Source organism: Sciurus vulgaris (genome assembly GCF_902686455.1).
Source record: "Sciurus vulgaris genome assembly, chromosome: 3".
Lineage (NCBI taxonomy): Eukaryota > Metazoa > Chordata > Mammalia > Rodentia > Sciuridae > Sciurus > Sciurus vulgaris.
The window spans coordinates 67,888,728-67,910,896 of NC_136463.1; the positions used below are offsets into that span (position 1 = coordinate 67,888,728).

At 35.8% G+C, this 22,169-nt stretch overlaps 1 protein-coding gene and 1 pseudogene across 8 annotated transcripts in view; one reads left to right on the forward strand and one right to left on the reverse strand.

The window, feature by feature from the left end:
• NF1 (neurofibromin 1) overlaps window positions 1-22,169 on the forward strand; it is a 257,173-nt gene that overhangs the window by 139,161 nt on the left and 95,843 nt on the right. For 6 of the 7 annotated variants that reach the window (XM_079130415.1, XM_079130414.1, XM_079130411.1 and 3 more), the window contains 6 exons: window positions 1,592-1,654; window positions 6,227-6,385; window positions 7,104-7,201; window positions 8,326-8,472; window positions 9,997-10,143; window positions 11,958-12,068. In XM_079130415.1, the coding sequence (XP_078986541.1) occupies window positions 1,592-1,654; window positions 6,227-6,385; window positions 7,104-7,201; window positions 8,326-8,472; window positions 9,997-10,143; window positions 11,958-12,068 (725 nt within the window). The remainder of the gene's footprint in view (window positions 1-1,591; window positions 1,655-6,226; window positions 6,386-7,103; window positions 7,202-8,325; window positions 8,473-9,996; window positions 10,144-11,957; window positions 12,069-22,169) is intronic. The other variant, XM_079130413.1, reaches the window with a different exon arrangement.
• Window positions 18,128-19,265, reverse strand: LOC306655842 (heterogeneous nuclear ribonucleoprotein D-like; annotated as a pseudogene). Its single transcript has one exon. The product of its transcript is annotated as a heterogeneous nuclear ribonucleoprotein D-like (transcript).

Consider the following 22,169-nt stretch of genomic DNA (forward strand, 5'->3'; position numbering starts at 1 on the left):
ATAATTTCCAGAATGAATGTTCTTTTAGGTTGTGGTAAAAGAGTTGAGGTGGAGCTATTATGATTCTAAATAAATGTCATCTTTTGCCAGTAAATCTGCTTCTTTAAACTAAAGTAGTTATATAATTTTTAAAACTTTAAATGATAGATGTATGCCATATTTGAAAAAAAATCTATAAAGTTAGTATAGTTACTAGTGTTTTGTATATATTAAGTTTGAACCAAAGCTCCATGAGATAAGTGTGTCTTTTTATTTTATCACTGTTTCCCAGTGCTTAGAATAGTATCTGGCATGCAGGTACTCATCTACTTGGGTGGATGGATAGATGGATGTCAAACAGATTTTAAACCCAAGTTGTTTTTGATTATGGTATTTGATGCCTAGAATTCCTGGAATAAGATGCCATGTATTGGTGGAGTAAAGACTTGGGGTTTTTGTTTTTTGTTTTGATTTGGTACTGGGGATTGAACCCAGGGACATATTACCACTGAGCTAAATTCCTAAACCCTTTGTATAGTTTTTATTTTGAGATGGCCTCATTTAAGTCACTAAGGCTGGCCTCCAACTTAATATCCTTCCTCAGTGTCCCAAATTGCTGGGATTACTGGCATGCATCACTGTGCCCAGTGTACTGTTTGGTTTTAAACACATTTTAAAAATAACTATTTTTCCTAGTATAGTCCAGTCAGAAGTGTTTTAGCTTTGAAAGAACTCTTCAGCCTTAGAAGGGAACTCGGAGAGACAAAACCAAGATGTGTCAGTGGGTTTTGATAAGTGTCTTTTTTGTTTAGGGGATTGGTAGCATTCTGATAAGTAGTAAGTGATAAGTAAACAGTTTAAAGCAGGCTTACCGTTTTATATTTTATACTTTTCTCTGCAGTTTCTTAACCTTAATATTAATTAATGCTTTTTTTTCTAGTTCAACTGATAACACATTTTTCTCCCAAATAGTGCAGAGATCTTAACATCCTCTGATTAGAACCATTCCAGCAAGTAGCCTGCTTTGAAAAATAATGTGAAATTTGAAGACTTATCTTTTTTAGAGAGAGATTTTTAATTTATAACTCTAAAGTGAATTTTTCTATTTTTAGCTATTTAATTTTTATTTTAGTTAGGATCTTAATTAAATGCCAGATATTGGAAAAATAACTAAGTCAATTGAAGGATACACAGAGAAGAATTTTACATATCAGAAAAAACTTACGTAGACACAAAAGTTTTTACTATGTGGTCTACTTGTAAGGAACATTTAATATGAAAGTTATCAAAAACTAGGAATTAACTAAGATGCAAATATTCTATATCTTCAAATTCACTTGGAGAGATCTTTTCTGTGATTACTAGCCAGAAATAGTAGACATGATTGGGTCTCAACATTTCTTGCTGTTTATTTAGTGTGTGGCTTAAAAATGTAATAAAAATATAAATCCAGAATTAAAATTCATCCCTCAAAATTCAGTTGATTTCTAATTTTTTGTTAATTCCATTTGTGTTACATTTTATCGTGTAATTTTATGTACAAGCCAACATTGTTTTTGTTGCTGTATGTAGTCGGTGCTGTGACTTGTTTGTGCTCATCTCTGTTCTGTAGGCAACTTGCCACTCCCTACTGAATAAAGCTACAGTAAAAGAAAAAAAGGAAAACAAAAAATCAGTAAGTTTGGAGAACTTTTTATTAGCTGTTTCTTTCAAAGCAAACAAAAATCTTTTGCTGTTTGTTAAGAACATCTTCACTTCAGCCTATTTGACCTTCACTGTAAAATCATTCTACTAATTCTGGCACAAAATAGCTTTCATTTCAATTAACCCTGGAATTAAGTTACATTGAAACATTCTCTGTGTTCCTTTGGTTTGATTTATCCCAAAGGCATTTGTTGCATTGGATATCCATGGTCTAATTTTATTCTTGTTTTTTAAATTATAAATGAATGCAAAAGAAACTTAATTTCAAGGCCTTAGGAAATGCTGACTATCTTCATTCTTGCTTCTTGTTTGCAGGTCATGTGAGTGGTTTCTTTTCCTAGAAACAAAAGATTCAAATTATTAGAAGTATATGGTAGGAAAGTGTTGGTTTTTTTTTTTTTTTGAAGAGGTGCTGGGTGTGGAACCCAGGGCCTTGCACATTATGCAAGGCAAGTGCTTTATCAGAAAGTATCATTTTCTAATCTAGTCTAAAAGTTGCTAATTTTTTTTAAAACTGTATTTTTATCTAGATAGTCAACAGCCAGAATTTAGATGTTTGTGCTTAGTTTATAGAAATTCTAATAGTAAAATTACTTTTACCTCAGGGAAACTCAGTATTGCATTATTGGAATAAAAGGAAAATAGTCCATATTCGTATAGAAACACCTCATTTTACAAGCACGATATAAATATATTGCCTGCTTCTATGAACTTGCCCTAATTTCAAAGAAATAAAATTATGATAGTCATAATTATCTTCTTCCAGTGAGTGGAATTTGTCCAAAATATAACATATTTATTTTAAATTTGTCATTTGAGAGTGTAACCTATTCTTAATCAGGCTGAGGTCCATCTTGTTCATATTATCCAAATGACTGTAGAGAAAGAATCAAAGAAAACTTAAAAATCAGGTAGTTTTTAAAAATGGAATAATTTAAAATATAGTTTGTCTGGTTTTATCTTTTATTCTTTGTCTTAGCTTTACATATAAAATTTTACACTAAGCTCTACATTGCAATTTCTGCTTTAGATTCAGAGCTGAATTAAAATTTAGAAATAAGCTTTTCTGAGTATGTTAAAGTAAGTTTGGTCAGCTATTAGTAAATGGATTGAATTGGATGGCCTTCTTGCTTAATAAAAACATTTCTTTCTAATGCTTCAGACTTCTAATTCTCATGTGGACTTAATATACACCATCACTGTTGAAATTAATTTACTGTTTCTAACGCTCTTGTTCAGTGTTTTACTAATGGCATTGTGTAGTGTATCACATGAATTAAAATTCAGACTTTGTGTTTCTCTAGAGCATGTTTTCTAGCCTTTCTAACTTTCCTTTATTGAGATTTTTTGTCTAGAATTGTTCCTTGAAATGTTTTTTTCTACTAGTTATTTTCAAAAAAAATTTTTTTTAAGTTTCTGGGTAACACTAAGTTTTGGAATGTATTTCTCAGCACAGATGACATGAGGTCCTCAAGGAAAAGTGAAATCTAATTGGTAATTTGAGATATTTTAGAGTACTTTCCAGAATGTGAAGACAGTATAGTCGTTATAAATTTAAATGTCATATTTTTAGAGTTTTTTGCTCAATAGAGTTCAAACATCTTTTAAAAGCAAACTGATTTTTCTTTTGGAGTATATGTATCTTGGATTAGAATATTTGAAATATAGTGAGAAGGCTCTAGCCTCTGGTGCCTTGCTGTGTACTCATATTACAGATAATTTTATTTATTATACTCAATCATATATAATTAGATTTACTTTGGAAGTTGTCTGCCTAACTCATGAAGAATTTACAGTAATTAATCATGTATAGGTAGTGACCTTCTTGTGATGTGCACTTACTACTACATTTATTTGCATTATATAATTCATTTTTTACCAAAGGAGGTAAAGGGGACATTGGCTGATAACTGGTTTCGACACAGACTAGACCAACGTTGACCTTTTATGTAAAATGTCTCTTTGATCCAAGTTAAAATTTTATGGATTTTTTTTTAAAAAGAATGAAAACTTGAGTTGTGTATCAGGTAAAATTACATTGATGTTATTAGTGGTGAAATAAAAAAGCAATTCATTTATAAATTGATTCATAAAACTTGTTATACAGCATTCTTACTAATGTCAATTATGTTTTATCAGTTCTAAAAATGTATTGATACCACCAGTGGGATAAATGAAATTATGTGTGTTCCTGAGGTATGACTACTCTGAGTTTTGACATGAAATTATTTTGGAGATGTGGAGAACTTTATTTTCCCTTTGGAAAATAATTTTTTCAGACTTCCCGAATTCTGAAGCTGAGAGTACTATTAGGCACCAATATAAGTCATAATTTAAAAGATCTTTATCTGAGAGAAAACCAGTAAATAGCTACTCTGAAAAAAGTAAATCTTGATATGTATATACATTATTGATTTTTATGAGAAACTCACAATTTAGTTTTTAGAAATCAACTGATTCTTTGAAAACCAAACTATGGCTTTAGCTTTTAAAAAAATTTCAGGATTTTAATTGGTTGAACTGAATATATTGGTAAATTCTTTTACCAATTAAAATTAAATATAAGCAGTTTTGGGGTGGTAGTGTTTATCAGTGGGTAGAGTGTATGCTAGTATGCACAAAGCCCTGGGTTCAATTCTGGAACTCCTCAAAAAAAAAAAGTTTTTAATTCTCTTTCTTCTTGCTAACTCACTCCTGAAAAGCTGAATTAAAGCTCTTATAGGCTTACAAGTATTTCATTTATTTTTGAGAATTCCCTGGTTGTCCATGAATATTCTGAAATTTTGTGATGAATTTTGTCAGTATGAATGCATACATTGATGTTTCTAACTTTTTTATCAGATTTCAGAGTGGTTCCTGGTCAACAAAAGTTACATATTGTACTAGAGTAATAAAGGCACTTGAATTTTCTTTGTTCTATATGTAAAATTTTATTTTAGCTAAAAATAAACAGTATTTAGGTTTGAAAGCCTTTCTGCTACAACTGCTATATTTAGCCACCTCCCCACTTTCCCCTTATTTAAGTATAAGGTTGTTCTTTACGCTGTAAGCACCTGAAGAACTGTAACTTGAAGGTTCCTGAGCTATGTATTATAAGTGAAGGTGAGAATATATTACTTATAATATACTTCAGTTGTCACCTTTGCAAACTTTCTTCAGCTTAAGAAAAATCATTTTCTAAAATATTTTTACCAGTTTTTTTAGCAGAGATGATAGAAAATGATTTGAAAATTATAGATAGTAAATAAGAACACATTTAAAAATATGGACCTATGGAGCACTAAGTGATATAGAATTAAGTAAAATAACCCTTCTTTCTAGAGTTAATCTGGAGTCATTGAGGCTTCATGAAGAAAAGTAGAGTTTAAGAGATTTTGTTCTTAAATCCCATTTTCTCACCTTCCCTCCAGTATCTTTTGAAATACAGTTTTATCCCTGGGATCTCATTATTGAGTGGAATGGTATAGCTTCACTGTTGCAGCTACTACTGTTTTAAATTGCAGTTAACCACACCAAGCAAGAGTAGTTGTAGAGATTAAATGTTATATGTGGTCTTTAAAAACAAATATGTGTGTGTAGGATATATGAAAAATGTGAATTCCAGAATAATATAGTTTTCATATGTTGGCCTAAAATAAGGGGGCATAGGGAAGAGATGGGCACTGAGCCAATTTCATAACACATTTCCCAATCAATTTAACACTTTCCCCAATCTAATGGGCTGGTCACTTTATCTTCAATTTAGAATATTTCTAAGGAGAAGTTTAATGTTGCTTTTCAGGATGGGCAACCTAAATTCATTTCCTAAGTTCTTAAAGTTTTTTTTTTTTTTTAACTTGGCAGAATTATGAATTTATCTATGGTAGACACAGGGGGTTATCCCTTCTTGTAGGATCCTTTTTTCTTTTTGACCCCCAAGAATTTCTCTACCTCCATGGGTTAAATAATAGGTCCTTATATCATAAAGCAGGCTGATGAAGAAAACGAACTACCAGTAACATTACCTGTTACTTTTTTTCTTTCACTGGGAATCTAAGAAAAAAAATTTCTTTTGCATGTTAAGCATTTTTCTCAAAAATAAAAAACATCTCAGTTATAACAAATATAACAAAATGTAAATGTTTATTACTAGGTGTAGGTCATCTCAGAGGTGTGCTATTGAAAACTTAGCTTCACCTTACAAAATTGACCATGCTCTCATGTCTATTAATCTTAGTAAAATAATCTTTGTGTGAAATTGGGACTTGCGGTATAAACAGTGGTGGTAAAACAAGATCTTTTTTTTTCAGGTCTCTTCTACGCAAGTCATCCATGAGGTTTTTCTTCTCTCTTAGATACCTTAATTGTGCTTTAAAATGATACAAGATTAGTGATAAGAGTGAATTTCATTTTCTGGTATTTGGGGAGAAGGAAAAAACAGAAATGTCATTCATGAGGATTGATTGATTCAAATTTTTGTGCAAAGTTTGACCTCTGAGTTCTTTATTCCCATTTCCTTATTTTAATTCAAACCTGTACTCAATTCTCAACCCCTTGTTTTTAGGTGGTTAGCCAGCGTTTCCCTCAGAACAGCATTGGTGCAGTAGGAAGTGCCATGTTCCTCAGATTTATCAATCCTGCCATTGTCTCACCATATGAAGCAGGGATTTTAGATAAAAAGCCACCACCTAGAATCGAAAGGGGCTTAAAGTTAATGTCAAAGGTAAATTATTTTGATAATCTAGCTATCTTAAATTTCCCTTCCAACAAAATTTTTCTGTTTTTCATATAGTATCTTCTCTTGAATTTACTTTTGAAATACCCTATGATTTTCAATTAGGTGATTTTGTTTTATTTTGTTTATATTACAAAAGGAATCATTAGCTAGGTAACTAGTAGGCTATATTGTCATGGAAAATATTTTAGCAAATATCTTCCAAAGATGGTTTTCTGGAAATTTTGAAATGAAGATGAAATATAGACTGCTAAATTTTCTTTTATTTAAAAAGACATTTAAGCTGGGCGCGGTGGCACATGCCTGTAATCCCAGCAGCTTGGGAGGCCGAGGCAGGAGGATTACGAGTTCAAAGCCAGCCTCAGCAAAAGTGAGGTGCTAAGCATCTCAGACCCTGTCTCTAAATTAAACACAAAATAGGGCTGGGGACGTGGCTCAGTGGTCCCGTGCCCCTGAGTTCAATCCCCAGCACCCCTGCTAAAAGACCTTTAAATTTTTAATATATTTTATGTATGTAAATATATGTATATATAATTATATTTTGGAAAAAATTGAAACATCTACAGTAATTTATAGAACAAGGAATAATTGATTCTAACTGCCAATAGAAATTACATCAGTATGAAAATTCATGTACTTTTAAAGAATTTGTTAATGTATAGACTTCATACAGTAAATCTATTTATAACCTTCTTTGACTGCTTAGATACTACAGAGTATTGCCAATCATGTTCTCTTCACCAAAGAAGAACATATGCGGCCTTTTAATGATTTTGTGAAAAGCAACTTTGATGCAGCACGAAGGTAAGCAGTCTAACACTTGGTTGATTGCTTTGTGTGTGAGTCAAGTGTTTTTGGTTTCGTGTGTCCGTGTACCTGGCCTGTGTTCATGTGTAGGTTTTTTCTCTTCCCTCTCTTGATTAAGAACATATTTTGCTTTATAAAAGATGTTGATAAATCTATATTCTTTATGATTTGATGGTGGTTTGTGTATTCGAAAACCTACAGGGATTTTTGACATATCTACCAGAGTAAAGGATTGAGGTTGCTACAATATGGGAGCAAGGAAAAAGATTCCTTTCATTAAAAACTAAAACCAAATTGGTATAGATAATACATAAGTGTATAGTTAGAATCTTTTGGTATTAGAATATTTTTACTACTTCAGCCAAATGTATATCTGAACAGTTGTTCTTTAAACCAAGTAATACACACATAAAATTTTATGGATAATTGAACAGCTGTTGGCTTTATGATTTAAAATTTTTTTCTGCTAGATTTCCATAATTAATTATTTCAGATTATTTCTCTGAGTTGTTGGTTTATCTGTAAACTAGAGAGAACATTTTTGCATAAGTTTTTAGAGAAGCAAATAATTCATGAGAAAATGCTTTGTAAATGTAAGTTAATGTCCAGAATTCTCCTTTTCATCAGTATAAATCTGGAATCTGATTCATAGTCTAAGCTGGCTTTGTGCAGCTCTCTTCCATTTTACCATCATCATAGTTCTTATTGACCCTTGTGCTAGGGAAGTAAATATCAGTAGAGAGTTCACGTTCTAGCAGATTAACTACCCATAGAAAGTTAAGAGAACCAAGGTCATGATCCTGACTCTGACTGACAGGTTATGTGATTTTTGGGGAGTTCTTTTCTCTTGTCTGGGCCTCCATTTCCTTATCTGTAAAACACTGACTTCTTTGGATCTCATTTATCTAAATCTCTTGTTTGTTCTCTCACTTCAGAGCCTACTCTGAAACTGAAGCTAGTTATCAGAAATGGAACAAGTCCTCTATATTTGTAATTTCACTTACTTCATTATATTATTATACTTACTAAAATAATTTATACTATGCTTGTATAAAAATTCACATGTAGGTATGAATGAAAATTCTGGTGTTGAAAATTCTAACGGCTTTGCATTTTTAAAGGTTTTTCCTTGATATAGCATCAGATTGTCCCACAAGTGATGCAGTAAATCATAGTCTTTCCTTCATCAGTGATGGCAATGTACTTGCTTTACATCGTCTGCTTTGGAACAATCAGGAAAAAATTGGCCAGTATCTTTCAAGCAACAGGTATGATTCCTCAGTCAAGGAGAAATTGAACACTCTCAGTCTAAATCGATATTAATAAAATTATTGACTGTGAATAGTGACTTTTACCTTGCATCTGTTTGCAGTAAGAATTAATGATTTGGAAAGAGAAGTGTAGACTCTTTTTAATATAAGGAAAAGATTCAGTGGTATTAAATGATTAGTAAGCCTACCTAGGTAATAGTGATCCCCCTGCTCCCCTGTATTAGGGATTACACCCAGGCTGCTTTTCCTCTGAGCTATACCCCTAGTCCTTTTTAATTTTTTATTTTGAGATAGGATCTCACTAAATTGCTGAGATTATCTATGAACCTGTGATCCTCCTTCTTTAACCCTCTGAATTGCTGGGATTATAGGAATGTGCCACCACACCTGGCCAATATTTTATTTCTTGAGGGGAAAAATATATACGTACATATATATATTTGTACACATGTGTGTACAGATACACACATTTAAAAGCTGTTTTAGTGATCCCCTGTCTATTCTGTCTACACTTACCTACTTTCTAAAACTAGTAGGTATGCTTCCTATATATATTTTTATTGTGTTCTACACCCCCCACACTTGTGAAAGGAAATTATAGGTCTATATAGCATAGCTTTTGTTGTGTTTTAAAAATTCACAGCATTGATACAGCAGATATAGCCTCTTTTTTTTCTTGCTGCTTGTGGTACCAGGGGTTGAACCTAGTACCTCTTGCATGCTAAATGAGCACTCTGCTACAGAGCTACATGCCTAGTCTGCATAAACCCTCTTCATTGAACATTCTACTTGAGATTTGTCACTTATTTAGCTTATGGTAGTATTTCATTGAATAACTATATCAATTTATTTTTGCATTCTTGAATTGATGGACGTTTTAAGTTTGTTTCTAATTTTTCACTATTATAAATAGTGATGTAATAAATATCTTCATGCTTGTCTCCTTGTGTATTACCTATGTGTGTAGTTACTGGGTCTGGACTATATCAGTCTTAACTTTACTCTGCCAAATTACTTTTCAAACTGTGTGTCAGTTTATACCTTGATCAGCACTGTGTGGCAGTACTTCATTATAGTCATACTCACCAAAGATGACATTATCATACTTAATCATTTTTGTCTGTTTGATGTTTATGAAATAGAATCTTGTTATTCTTACCTGGTTTTACCTATTTAATAGCTATTAAAAATTTCCCCTGGTTAAATATGTCCATTTCTTAAACACTGGTTTCTCAAGATGGATCCTTTTTATGCTGAGGAAAAAGTGGATCAGAATGTTATTTCTACTTAATGAATTATGAATTCTACAAAAAAAATTGAATTTGAATTGAATGTAAATGTTGTGGTTTGGGAAATGCTTGTATCTCTAAAATGTTTCTGTATACACTTGGAATCCCTGCGGTGTTTTCAGTGTTCTTAGAAATCAGTGGCAAGAAGAAAAGCAATCAGTGACAATCCAAAGAAATGTGTTCTGCTCAATGTGAATTGCTACTTTCTTTCTAAGTAGTTTGCTGTACCTAGGGATCATAAAGCTGTTGGAAGACGACCTTTTGATAAGATGGCAACACTTCTTGCATACCTGGGTCCTCCAGAGCACAAGCCTGTGGCAGATACACATTGGTCCAGCCTTAACCTTACCAGTTCAAAGTTTGAGGAATTTATGACAAGGTAAAACATAGCCTTGAAATAATGATTGCTTTCTTTTTGACTGATAAGCAAAGTTTACCATCAGGCCACTTACCAAATGTACTTTTGTTTTGTTATGAGATTATCAGGAAAGATGTACCCAGAAGTAATGTTACCATGTTTTGGGGTTCAACTTTTCTCCTGCCCTACATATTATTGAAATATGTATGTTATGTTGTTTTATTTATTGTTTTTTTCATAAAAATAATAGTCATATTAGATCATAGTTTATCATCTGACTTTGATATGTTTCTGCATTTAATAGTTAATAAGAGTATGTAGACAACATTATTTTCATATTGTAGTTAAGGAAAATGCAACTTAATAAGTGATTTGCCTAAGATTTCACACTGAATTCATGGGTCTTTGGATATTTGGGAGTCTGGGGAGGGGTCTTGGAATTGAACCCAGGGCCGCTTTACCACTGAGCTGCATCCCCAACCCTTCTTATGTTTTGTTTTGAGACAGGGTCTTGCTTTGTTGCTTAGGGCCTCACTAAGTTGCTGAAGCTGGCCTTGAACTTGGAATCCTTCTCCTCAGCCTGGGATTATAGGCATGCCCCACCATGACTTACAGGTTTTGGTTTTAATTGCTGAAGTCTTTTCTACCACACAAGATACCTAGAAATACTAGTATTAGAAAAAACATACAGTTGAGCGTCCCTAATTCAAATATCAAAATCTGAAATCTTCAAAATCTGAAAACTTTCGAATGCTAACACGATGCCACAAGTGGAAAATTTCACACCTGATTTTATGTGACTTTGGTTGTCATCAAAACACAGGAGCACTAAAAATAGTTTATAAAATTACCTTCAAACTCCGTGTATAAGGTATATATGAAATATAAATGAGTTTTGTGTATAGGCTTTGGTCTTATTCTGAAGATAACTCATGTATATACAGATATTTCGAACATCCAGAATTCGAAACATGTTGGAGAGAGATGCTTAACATGTATAAAAAACAAAATATTTTAAAAATACATAGCTGGAAGTTAGTTTCTGAGCAAATTACCTGGTACCCAGTCAACATACAGAAATAAAGAAATGGAGAATATGAAAGAGCTTAAGAGTTGCAGAAGATATAATGAGGTCTATATCTAGCTGGTTATTTTAGAAACCAAGTCTGGAGTGAGAATGGGGCAGAGGTAATATTTGAAGAGATAATGGATAAGAATTTTTCAGGACTCATGAAAGATATGATTGGAGAAGCACACTGGGTGTTTAGTAGAATATATAAAAATTAAGCCTTTTTCAGAAATGTATTTCAGCATATACTAGAATTTAATATGAAAGTGGTATTCAAAGCCAAAGACATTATTAGGCTGTACTTTCTATGAATGGTATTGATACAACTGAATAATCAGGTTAAAAAAAAATTTAATTCTTGGAAATAAATTCCCATGAATCAACAAAGAAAACATGAGCGAAGGAAGGCCTTTCTCATCAGTTCAAAACTCATAAACCAGAAAAGGTTGAGAAACTGAACTCATAAAAAGCAAATAAATGAAAATTCAAAACTTCTCTCTGAACAAAATGCCATGAATAAAAACAATCCTCTGGTTTAATAATCTTGTCCAGTAGTTTTTCTTAGGATAGTCTTAAAAGTGCATTTGTGATTCAGAGTAACCTTGAAATTTCTATTGCATATTGCCAAATTGGCTTTAAGAGAGCCTGTTGCTTTTTAAGTATTTTGTCATTTTTACATTTCATCTATGATTCATTTGTAGATATTTGTAAATGCTCAGTGAACTGTATAAAGCCTCTGAATCATTCTGTTCTTTTTTTCTTTTAGGCATCAGGTACATGAAAAAGAAGAGTTCAAGGCTTTGAAAACATTGAGTATTTTCTACCAAGCTGGGACTTCCAAAGCTGGAAATCCTATTTTTTATTATGTTGCACGGAGGTAAGAAATAATGTTTTAGTCTTTCTTAACAGAGTTTTTAAAGTGACATCAAATGTAACAAAATGGCAAGTTTGATTTTTTCCTGTTTGAATTAATAGGTGTCAAAGACAAGTTTATCTCAGAGTATATAGGCTGAGTAAACAGCTATCCTGTCTTAAAGTACTGTTCTATTTATTAGGAATTGCTTTTCAGAATACTCATTTCATACTGACTTCTCTTTTCTATATTATTTTTTAAGTTGATGTACAGTGGGTTAATTATAAAGAATGAAAAATCACCAAATAATCTTTTGTTTTCAGGTATATTCTGAATCATAGTATCTACAACATGGTAATCAGGAACTTTTTTTGTTTTTTTCAAGAAGAAATAAAACTTTAAGATTCTGTTTCTGAGAACTTGTAATATGCAGTGTAAGACTGCATCAGGGTGATTTAGAAAATAAGTCAGAGGAGCTATGGGAAATCTGTAAAGATGGTACCAAGGCTAGCCTGGAAAATTGTGTTTCTATGAGCTGTCTTCATTCATGACTAGTTTCCAGAAAGTGTTATGGAAATACTGGGAACTCCTCTTTTCATGGTATTGTGATGCTGCATTGCTTTCTCTGCCATCTGCTTTTTTTTCTTGATTCACTCTGTCTACCTTTTGATAACCTGTCTGTGACATTATTCAGTCAGTTTTACTTTTTCACTTTTAGCATGCCATAAATTCATGGCAGTTGAACCTTTGAGACAGTATGATGTAAACAGTAATTAAAAAACAACCATTGGTGAGGTGGGTAGGTTAGTGGGTAGATGTGTCCCTTAATTCCCAATGCCTTTTGAATTCATGTGGTTTAAAGGTAGTAAAGATTTCTAGAAAAGATCAAAGCTGTTTTTTTTTTGTTTTGTTTTGTTTTGTTTTTGTTTTTTACTTTTCAGGAAAGAAACTGTATTCCTTCTTTGTGGTGGTATAGCAAAGACTAAAAAGGCTGAAGCAAAGCAGGATGGGCCTTAGGCAGACTTCTCAGTGGGATTAAATCAGTGGGCTCTCCATAGATAGGTACTAGACCTATAAAATATGGGATTTGAGATTGCTAAGGATTTTCAGCTCTGTAGCTTATTAACTGCATAATCATAGACAATTTAGTTTTATTTTCTGAAACATTCCTCTTTATTTTTTAAAAGGGAAGAGATAATGCTTATAAAACCTGTCTACCTCTCTATACTGTTTGTTGTGACCTATTATGTACCAAGTACAATTGAGGTTTTCTTTCTTTTGATATAATCCTGCCAATTTCAGATTTTCAATCCTTTGTAAAAGTTTCTTACTCAGAACCTACTAAAGATTCTCCTGATCCTCATTTTCACCTGGTGTGATGCTTTACATCCAGGACAAATGAGCAAATAATACATAGAGCGGAGACAGGCCCAGTTGTGCATTGTACAAATTTATAAGTTAGTTAAGGTCTTGTTTTTATATAGCCAACTTCGTTGAAGTGCAGAAATGTTTGACTTTGTTGATATTCCTGTATTTCTGTGGTTTAGACTAACACGTATTAGGTAATTTTTTTGAATTGTGGATTCTAATCTCAAAGATCATTCATAAACATTTCAGACTTGAAATGTCCAAAACTTAATTTAGTGTATATCAAACCAATCTCATTTTCATATCGTATTTTCTTTGACCACCCCTTCCTTTTCCACATGTAGGAAACCTCATCATTTTAGATTCTTTTCTTTTGCTTTCATCTTTTCACCAGATCTTGATTTTCCTATAAGATCCTGGCAAATCAATTGAGGTGTTTTAGTTAGGGTTTTGTTACTACAAAGTCTCTTATTTTCTCAAGAAGATAGACCTCAAGAAAAGCATGAATCAGAATAGAGCCTTCCCATATGTAAACAGAACTAGACAACTATCTGTTCTGGAATCAGTTTATACTCTTTGCCTGTCTTGGCTTTGTGTTCATCTCTACTGCATTGCCCTCCTCTTTTTCGATCATTTTAGCTTTAGCCTCAGCTCGTAACCCCTTCATTACCTTAGTACTGCATACCTGAAATTCCAGGAAGAAAATGTGACTCAGCTAAAAAGTATCTTTGTTGACAAAACTTTTCATGCTAGACATTGGCTGGCCAGTTGATTTCTGGCTGTCCCTAAGCCAAGTGTAGCAGTCATGCAATTCAAAATGTGACCACAAATTGATGTTAGGGTCTGTCCTAAGGTTCGTGTTTTAATTTTTAAAAATTTGATCTTAGAGGTCTAATATTGCTATTAACTACTTTGGAAATGTATTTTGAAACCAATTTTCCCAACTGCATAGCTGGGATTCTCAGTATCTCTTACATATACTATTGTATTCTCTTCTGCCTCCCTAATCCCCAGATGACTACTTCCAGGTCATATTAACATTGCTCTGAAATTGTTTTCCAGTACAAATCTAATTTTGTCTTTCCCATTGACTTCATATATAAAGACCAAATTCTGGAGTCAGACATGGAAGGATCTTCATAATTTGGCCTAATTTTCTAATCTTTTCCTGTTGTTCCCTTCCATATATTTATGCTCTTGCCCTGTAGGAATTATATTATTATTATTATTATTATCATTAATATTTAATTATATTTGCTTTAATTTGTTTTTATTCAACATAACTGTTTGAAAAGGAGAATTGTTGAAATAAATGATAAATATTTATCATGGAATAGTGCAATGTGTTGTTAATTTGCCCAAGTGACAGAAATACAATTTAAATTTGTATAAACAAAAAAGGGACTTAATTTGCGCATGTATCTAAGAAGATCAATAGTATGGCCCTGGGATGGGACGGTGGTCCCTGAACGCAGGAAACTTTATGAAGTAGAGCTGCCGGCGAGACACCCCTCCCCCACTGGAGCAGTGAACTCGGACAACTGGGAGCACCGTAAAGGAGGCCGCTCGGCACAGCGCTGGGACTCGGAGCAACCACTGGGGCTCCGGCGGCTGCCCAGGGGAGGAGTGGCGAGGAGAGCTGTGTGGACTCAGGACACCGGGGCCTGCCCTGAGGAGGAGGAGGAGGAACGTGGCCGCTTGGATTCGGAGTGACTGCACCAGAGCTACAGGCGGTTGCCAGAGGAGAAGCTGCGCGGCAAGCTGTTTGGACTCAGAACGACTGCTTCTGAACACCGGGGCCTGCCCTGAGGACGAGGAGGAGGAAGAGGAGCGCGGCCGCTTGGATTCAGAGTGACTACACCAGAGCCACAGGCGGTTGCCAGAGGAGGGGCTGCGTGGCGAGCTGTTTGGACTCAGACCACTTCTGAACACTGGGGCCTGCCCGGAGGAGTAGGAGGAGGAGGAGGAGGAGCGCGGCGGGTCGTTTGGACTCGCAGTGACTGCATTAGCGCTCCAGGCGGCTGCTCAGAGGAGAAGGCGAGTGGTGAGTTGTTGGACTTAAAGTGACAGCTCCTGAACACAGGGGGGCTGCCTGGAGGAGAAGCATGGTGGGTCGCTTGGTCTTGAGTGGCCGCACCAGAGCTCCGGGCGGTTGCCCAGAGGACCCGTGCAGCGGGTCACGTGGATTCAGAGCCACTCAGAGCGACCGCTCCTGAACACCCGGGGGGTTATCTGGAGAAAGAGGAGGAACGGGGGAGGGTCACTTTGACTCGGAGTGATTGATTGCCCAGGGCTACGGGTGGTTGGTGGGAGGTGGAGGCACGCAGTGAGTTTCTTGGACTCCTAGTGACCGCACCAGAATACTGGGCGGCTGTCTGGAGGAAGAGGCGTGTGGCGGGTCTCTGGGACTCAGAGCGATTGTATGGGCCCCAGGTGGCTGCTCAGAGGAGGGGCCGCATAGCCAGGCGATTAGGTGCAGAGCAGGGTCCCAGGATCTAGGAGGCTTCTTGGTGGAAGAGCCGCACAGAGACTGGCTTAGGGCGGAGCGAAGGTTCCAGGCCTGCGGATTCTCTGAGGAGGGGCAGCCTAAGGAGATTCATCTGCGAAGGGTGAGGCTCCCAGGCCCAGGAGGTAGGGCCGGGCCCCTGGGAACTTTGCAGAGGAAGGCAGCCCAGCCCAGGCGGTAGCTGTAAATTGAGGGGAACCTCTAGGAGGGAACTGACCAGCGAGACCTCCCCACTGGGTGAGTCTTCCCTGCCGGGTGAGGTTTCCCCACAAGGACGGTAAAACCAGAGACTCAGGCCCAAACAGGCCTTGCCTCAGCCCGCAGCCTAGGTCCCCTTTGGATGACCATTGGTCAACAAGTGGAGGCACCTCTGCCCACTAGCAGGGATTATACCCCACCTGAAGGCCACCACTCCTAGAGAGGCAGCTTCCTTGTGGAGCACCGCATTATCAACTTCCTCCAAGACTTCAGCCTACTGACGGCTAAGGGGGGATATATATAGAAATCTTCAGGGACATTGTAAGTCAATAGAGGAAATCTGCAATATCTCAGCGGTCCACTGATACCTGAACAATATGAGAAAACAAGGAAAGAAAATGCTGCAAACAAATCTAGATGTTACATCAATAAAACCCAATGACAGCATGGCAGAAGAAATGACAGAAAAGGAGTTCAGAATGTACATAATTAAAATGATCAGAGAAGCAAGCGATGAAATGAAAGAGCAAATGCACGCACTGAATGATGAGATGAAAGAGCAAATGCAAGCATTGAATGATCGCACCAATCGGCAATTAAAAGAGCAAATACAGGAAGCAAAAGATCATTTCAATAAAGAGTTAGAGATATTGAAAAAAAACCAAACAGAAATCCTTGACATGAAGGAAACAATAAACCAAATTAAGAACTCCATAGAAAGCATATCCAATAGGATAGAACACCTGGAAGACAGAACCTCAGACATTGAAGACAAAATATTTAACCTTGAAAACAAAGTTGAACAAACAGAGAAGATGGTAAGAAATCATGAACAGAATCTACAAGAACTATGGGATATCATGAAAAGGCCAAATTTAAGAATTATTGGGATTGAGGAAGGCCTAGAGAAACAAGCCAAAGGAATGAAGAATTTATTCAATGAAATAATATCAGAAAATTTCCCAAATCTGAAGAATGAAATGGAAAATCAAGTTCAAGAGGCTTATAGGACTCCAAATACACAAAATTACAACAGACCCACACCAAGGCACATTATAATGAAAATACCTAACATACAAAATACAGACAGAATTTTAAAGGCTGTGAGAGAAAAGAACCAAATTACATTCAGGGGGAAACCAATACGGATATCAGCAGATTTTTCAATCCAGACCCTAAAAGCTAGAAGGGCCATATATTAGGCCACAAAGCTAATGTTAGCAAATACAAGAAGATAGAGACACTAGCATGTATTCTATCAGATCATAATGGATTGAAGTTAGAAATAAATGAAAGAGTAAAACACAGAAACTATTCCAACATCTGGAGATTAAACAATATGCTATTATATGATGAATGGATAACAGAAGCTATTAGGAAGGAAATTAAAAAATTCTTAGAGGTAAATGAGAACAAAGAAACATCATATCAAAATCTCTGGGACACTATGAAAGCAGTACTTAGAGGGAAATTTATTTCATGGAGCGCATTTAATAAAAGAAGTAAAACTCAACAAATAAATGACCTAACACTACAGCTCAAAGCCCTAGAAAAAGAAGAACAGAACAGCGCCAAAAGTAGTAGAAGACAGGAAATAGTTAAACTCAGAGCTGAAATCAATGAAATTGAAACAAAAGAAACAATACAAAAAATTGACAAAATAAATAGTTGGTTCTTCGAAAAAATAAACAAAATTGATAAACCTTTAGCCACACTAACAAAGAGAAGACGAGAGAAAACCCAAATCACTAAAATTCGGAATGAACAAGGAAATATCACAACAGACACGATTGAAATACAAAACATAATTAGAAGCTATTTTGAAAATCTATACTCCAACAAAATAGAAAATTTCGAAGACATCAACAGGTTTCTAGAGACATATGAATTGCCTAAACTGAACGAGGAAGACATAAACAATTTATTTATTTATTTTTTTTAACAATCACATAAGGAAGCATTTATTTGAGGTTTAACATGAAATCATACAAATAAAATTTGTATAAACACAAATCCACATTGAGTCATAACAGATAGCAAAGGACAAAGTAAAAACAAAGAAAACTAATTGGCGGCTATATACAGTTGGGACACAGTTGTGTCTTGTACACTAGAAAGTCTTTTACAAAATAATCATCTTAGATCAACAGAAGACCAATCTTCAATGTCGTCCTGCAAGATGGGTTTCTTTAGCATCTCCTGTTTTCTCCAATGTCCTCCTTTAGTATGGCTGGTAATTATTTTGGTGATTGCCACCCCCTCGAGATGCCTGGCCATAAGTGCTCTGTTGACCACTGTAGTCTGCATATCCCTGTCCATATCCATAGTTCCCATAGTTATACCCAGTATAATCATATCCGCCATAGCCACTATAGTTCTGATCACCACCATAGGCACTATTGTAATTTCCATATCCTTGATCATAATAGTTATTAAATCCTTGGTTCCAGTTTTGGCCCTGACCTCGACCACGACCCCTAGTACCACCTCGTCCACCAGCTGCAGCACCTCTTCCTCCTTTTTGTTGTTGCTGTTGCTGCCTATATACCTCTTTGGGTTGTGCAACTTTGATTTCACACTTCCCAGAACCAATTTGATGATATCTGCTTTCTAACAATTTCTTTACTGGCTCTTCATCTGTATATGTGATAAAACAAAATCCTCTTCTTTCATTTGTTTTTGTATCCATGGGAAGTTCAATATTTTCAATCTCTCCAAAGGCTCCAAAATATTCTTTAATTTGTTCTTCAGAAGTATCTGGGCTCAATCCACCCACGAAAACCTTTTTAGGGGGTTCTTTCCCTTTTAAAGCTTTGGCCCTTTTAGGGTCTATCAATTTGCCATCCAGTTTGTGTTCTTTCAGTTCCAAAACCTTATCAATACTAGCAGCATCTTTGAAAAGCACAAATCCAAATCCTCTTGATCGTCCAGTGACTGGATCTGTTTTAATCGTACAGTCTACAACCGTCATCCTGCTGATTCTTGCTCGCGTTGATCTTGGATCCCTCTGCGAATTCCTCTATGTTGCTGTACTCGTTCATGTCCTCCATGGTGGTGGAGCTGTCGGCAGGGGGGTGCTGGCGCGCAGTCCTGGTCGCGGCAGCAGCGGCGGCAGAGCGTTGTATGGAGCTGGATTTAAAATGGCCGCGGAAGAGCGACATAAACAATTTAAATAGACCAATTTCAAGTACTGAAATAGAAGAAGTCATCAAAAGCCTACCAACAAAGAAAAGTCTGGGACCAGATGGGTTCTCAGCCGAGTTCTACAAAACCTTTAAAGAAGAGCTCATTCCAATACTTCTCAAAGTATTCCATAAAATAGAAGAGGAGGGAACCCTCCCAAACTCATTCTATGAAGCCAATATCACACTGATACCTAAACCAGACAGAGACTCATCAAGGAAAGAAAATTTCAGACCAATATCCTTAATGAACATCGACGCAAAAATTCTCAACAAAATTTTAGCAAATCGCATACAAAAACATATTAAAAAGATAGTGCACCATGATCAAGTGGGTTTCATCCCAGGGATGCAAGGTTGGTTCAACATCAGGAAATCAATAAACGTAATTCACCATATTAATAGACTTAAAGTCAAGAATCACATGATTATTTCAATAGATGCAGAAAAAGCATTTGATAAAATACAGCACCCCTTCATGCTCGAAACACTAGAAAAAATAGGGATAGTGGGAACATTCCTTAACATTGTAAAGGCCATTTATGCTAAGCCCATGGCTAATATCATTCTAAATGGTGAAAAACTGAAAGCATTCCCCCTAAAAACTGGAACAAGGCAGGGATGCCCTCTTTCACCACTTCTATTCAACATCGTTCTTGAGACTCTGGCCAGAGCAATTAGACAAACCAAAGAAATTAAAGGGATACAAATTGGAAAAGAAGAACTCAAACTATCCCTGTTCGCTGATGACATGATTATATATTTAGAGGAACCTGGAAATTCCACCAGAAAACTCTTAGAACTCATAAGTGAGTTCAGTAAAGTGTTACAAGATCAATGCCCATAAATCCAACGCATTTTTATACATAAGTGATGAATCTTCAGAAAGAGAAATTAGGAAAACTACCCCATTCACAATAACCTCGAAAAAAATAAAATACTTGGGAATCAATCTCACAAAAGAGGTGAAAGACCTCTACAATGAGAACTATACAGCACTAAAGAAAGAAATTAAAGAACACCTAAGAAGATGGAAAGATCTTCCATGTTCTTGGATAGGAAGAATTAATATTGTCAAAATGGCTATACTACCTAAAGTGCTGTGCAAATTCAATGCAATTCCAATTAAAATCCCAATGACGTACCTTACAGAAATAGAGCAAGCAATTATGAAATTCATCTGGAAGAATAAGAAACCCAGAATAGCTAAAGCAATCCTTAGCAGGAAGAGTGAAACAGGGGGTATTGCAATACCAGATCTTCAACTCTACTACAAAGCAATAGTAACAAAAACGGCATGGTATTGGTACCAAAATAGAAAGGTAGATCAATGGTATAGAATAGAGGACACGGACCCAAACCCAAATAAATACAATTTTCTCATACTAGACAAAGGTGCCCAAAATATGCAATGGAGAAAAGATAGCCTCTTCAACAAATGGTGCTGGGAGAATTGGAAATCCATATGCAACAGAATGAAACTAAACCCATATCTGTCACCATGCACGAAATGGATTAAGGACCTCGGAATCAGACCAGAGACCCTGCAGATTATAGAAGAAAAAGTAGGTCCAAATCTTCACCTTGTTGGTCTAGGATCAGACTTCCTTAACAGGACTCCCATAGCACAAGAAATAAAAGCTAGAATCAACCACTGGGATAGATTCAAACTAAAAAGCTTTCTCTCAGCAAAGGAAACTATCAGCAATGCGAAGAAAGAGCCTACAGAGTGGGAGAATATCTTTGCCAATCATACTTCAGATAGAGCACTAATCTCCAGAATCTATAAAGAACTCAAAAAACTCTACTCCAAGAATTCAAATAATCCAGTCGACAAATGGGCTAAGGAAATGAATAGACACTTCACAGAAGAAGATCTACAAGCAACCAACAAACATATGGAAAAATGTTCAACATCTGTATTAATAAGAGAAATGCAAATCAAAACCACCCTAAGATTCCATCTCACCCCAATTAGAATGGCGATTATCAAGAATACAAGCAACAACAGGTCTTGGCAGGATGTGGGGAGAAAGGTACACTCATACATTGCTGGTGGGGCTGCAAATTAGTGCAGCCACTCTTTAAAGCAGTGTGGAGATTCCTTAGAAAACTTGGAATGGACCCTCCATTTGACACAGCTATCCCACTCTTTGGTCTATACCCAAAGGACTTAAAATCAGCATACTACAAAGATACAGCCACATCAATGTTTATAGCTGCTCAATTCACAATAGCCAGACTGTGGAACCAACCTAGATGCCCTTCAATGGATGAGTGGATAAAGAAACTGTGGTATATATATACAGTGGAATATTACTCAGCCATAAAGAATGATAAAATTATGGCATTTGCAGGCAAATGGATGAAATTGGAGAATATCATGCTAAGTGAGATAAGCCAATCTCAAAAAGCCAAAGGACGAATGATATCGCTAATAAGTGGAGGATGACACATAATTGGGGGGAGGGAAGGGTTAGTGTTAGGGTTAGGGAGGGGGGCAAGTATGGAGGAAGGAAGTACTGTATTGAGGGTAAAGAGGGGTGGGAGGGGTGGGGGGAAGGGAAAAAATAACAATGAATCAAACAACATTACTCTATGTAAATTTATGATTACACAAATGGTATGCCTTTACGCCATGTACAAACAGAGAAACAACATGTATCCCATTTGTTTACAATAAAAAAAAAAAATAGTATGGCCCTGGATTCATTCCCCCACAGTATACACACAGGTGTGCACACAGACACACACACACACAGACACACGTAAATGTATGTGTTCATGTTGCTTATCTCAGGAGTGACTGTGCTTGGAGAGGGTAGGGGACCAATTATAATGTTTCTGTGACATGTCTCTATATTCTTTGAC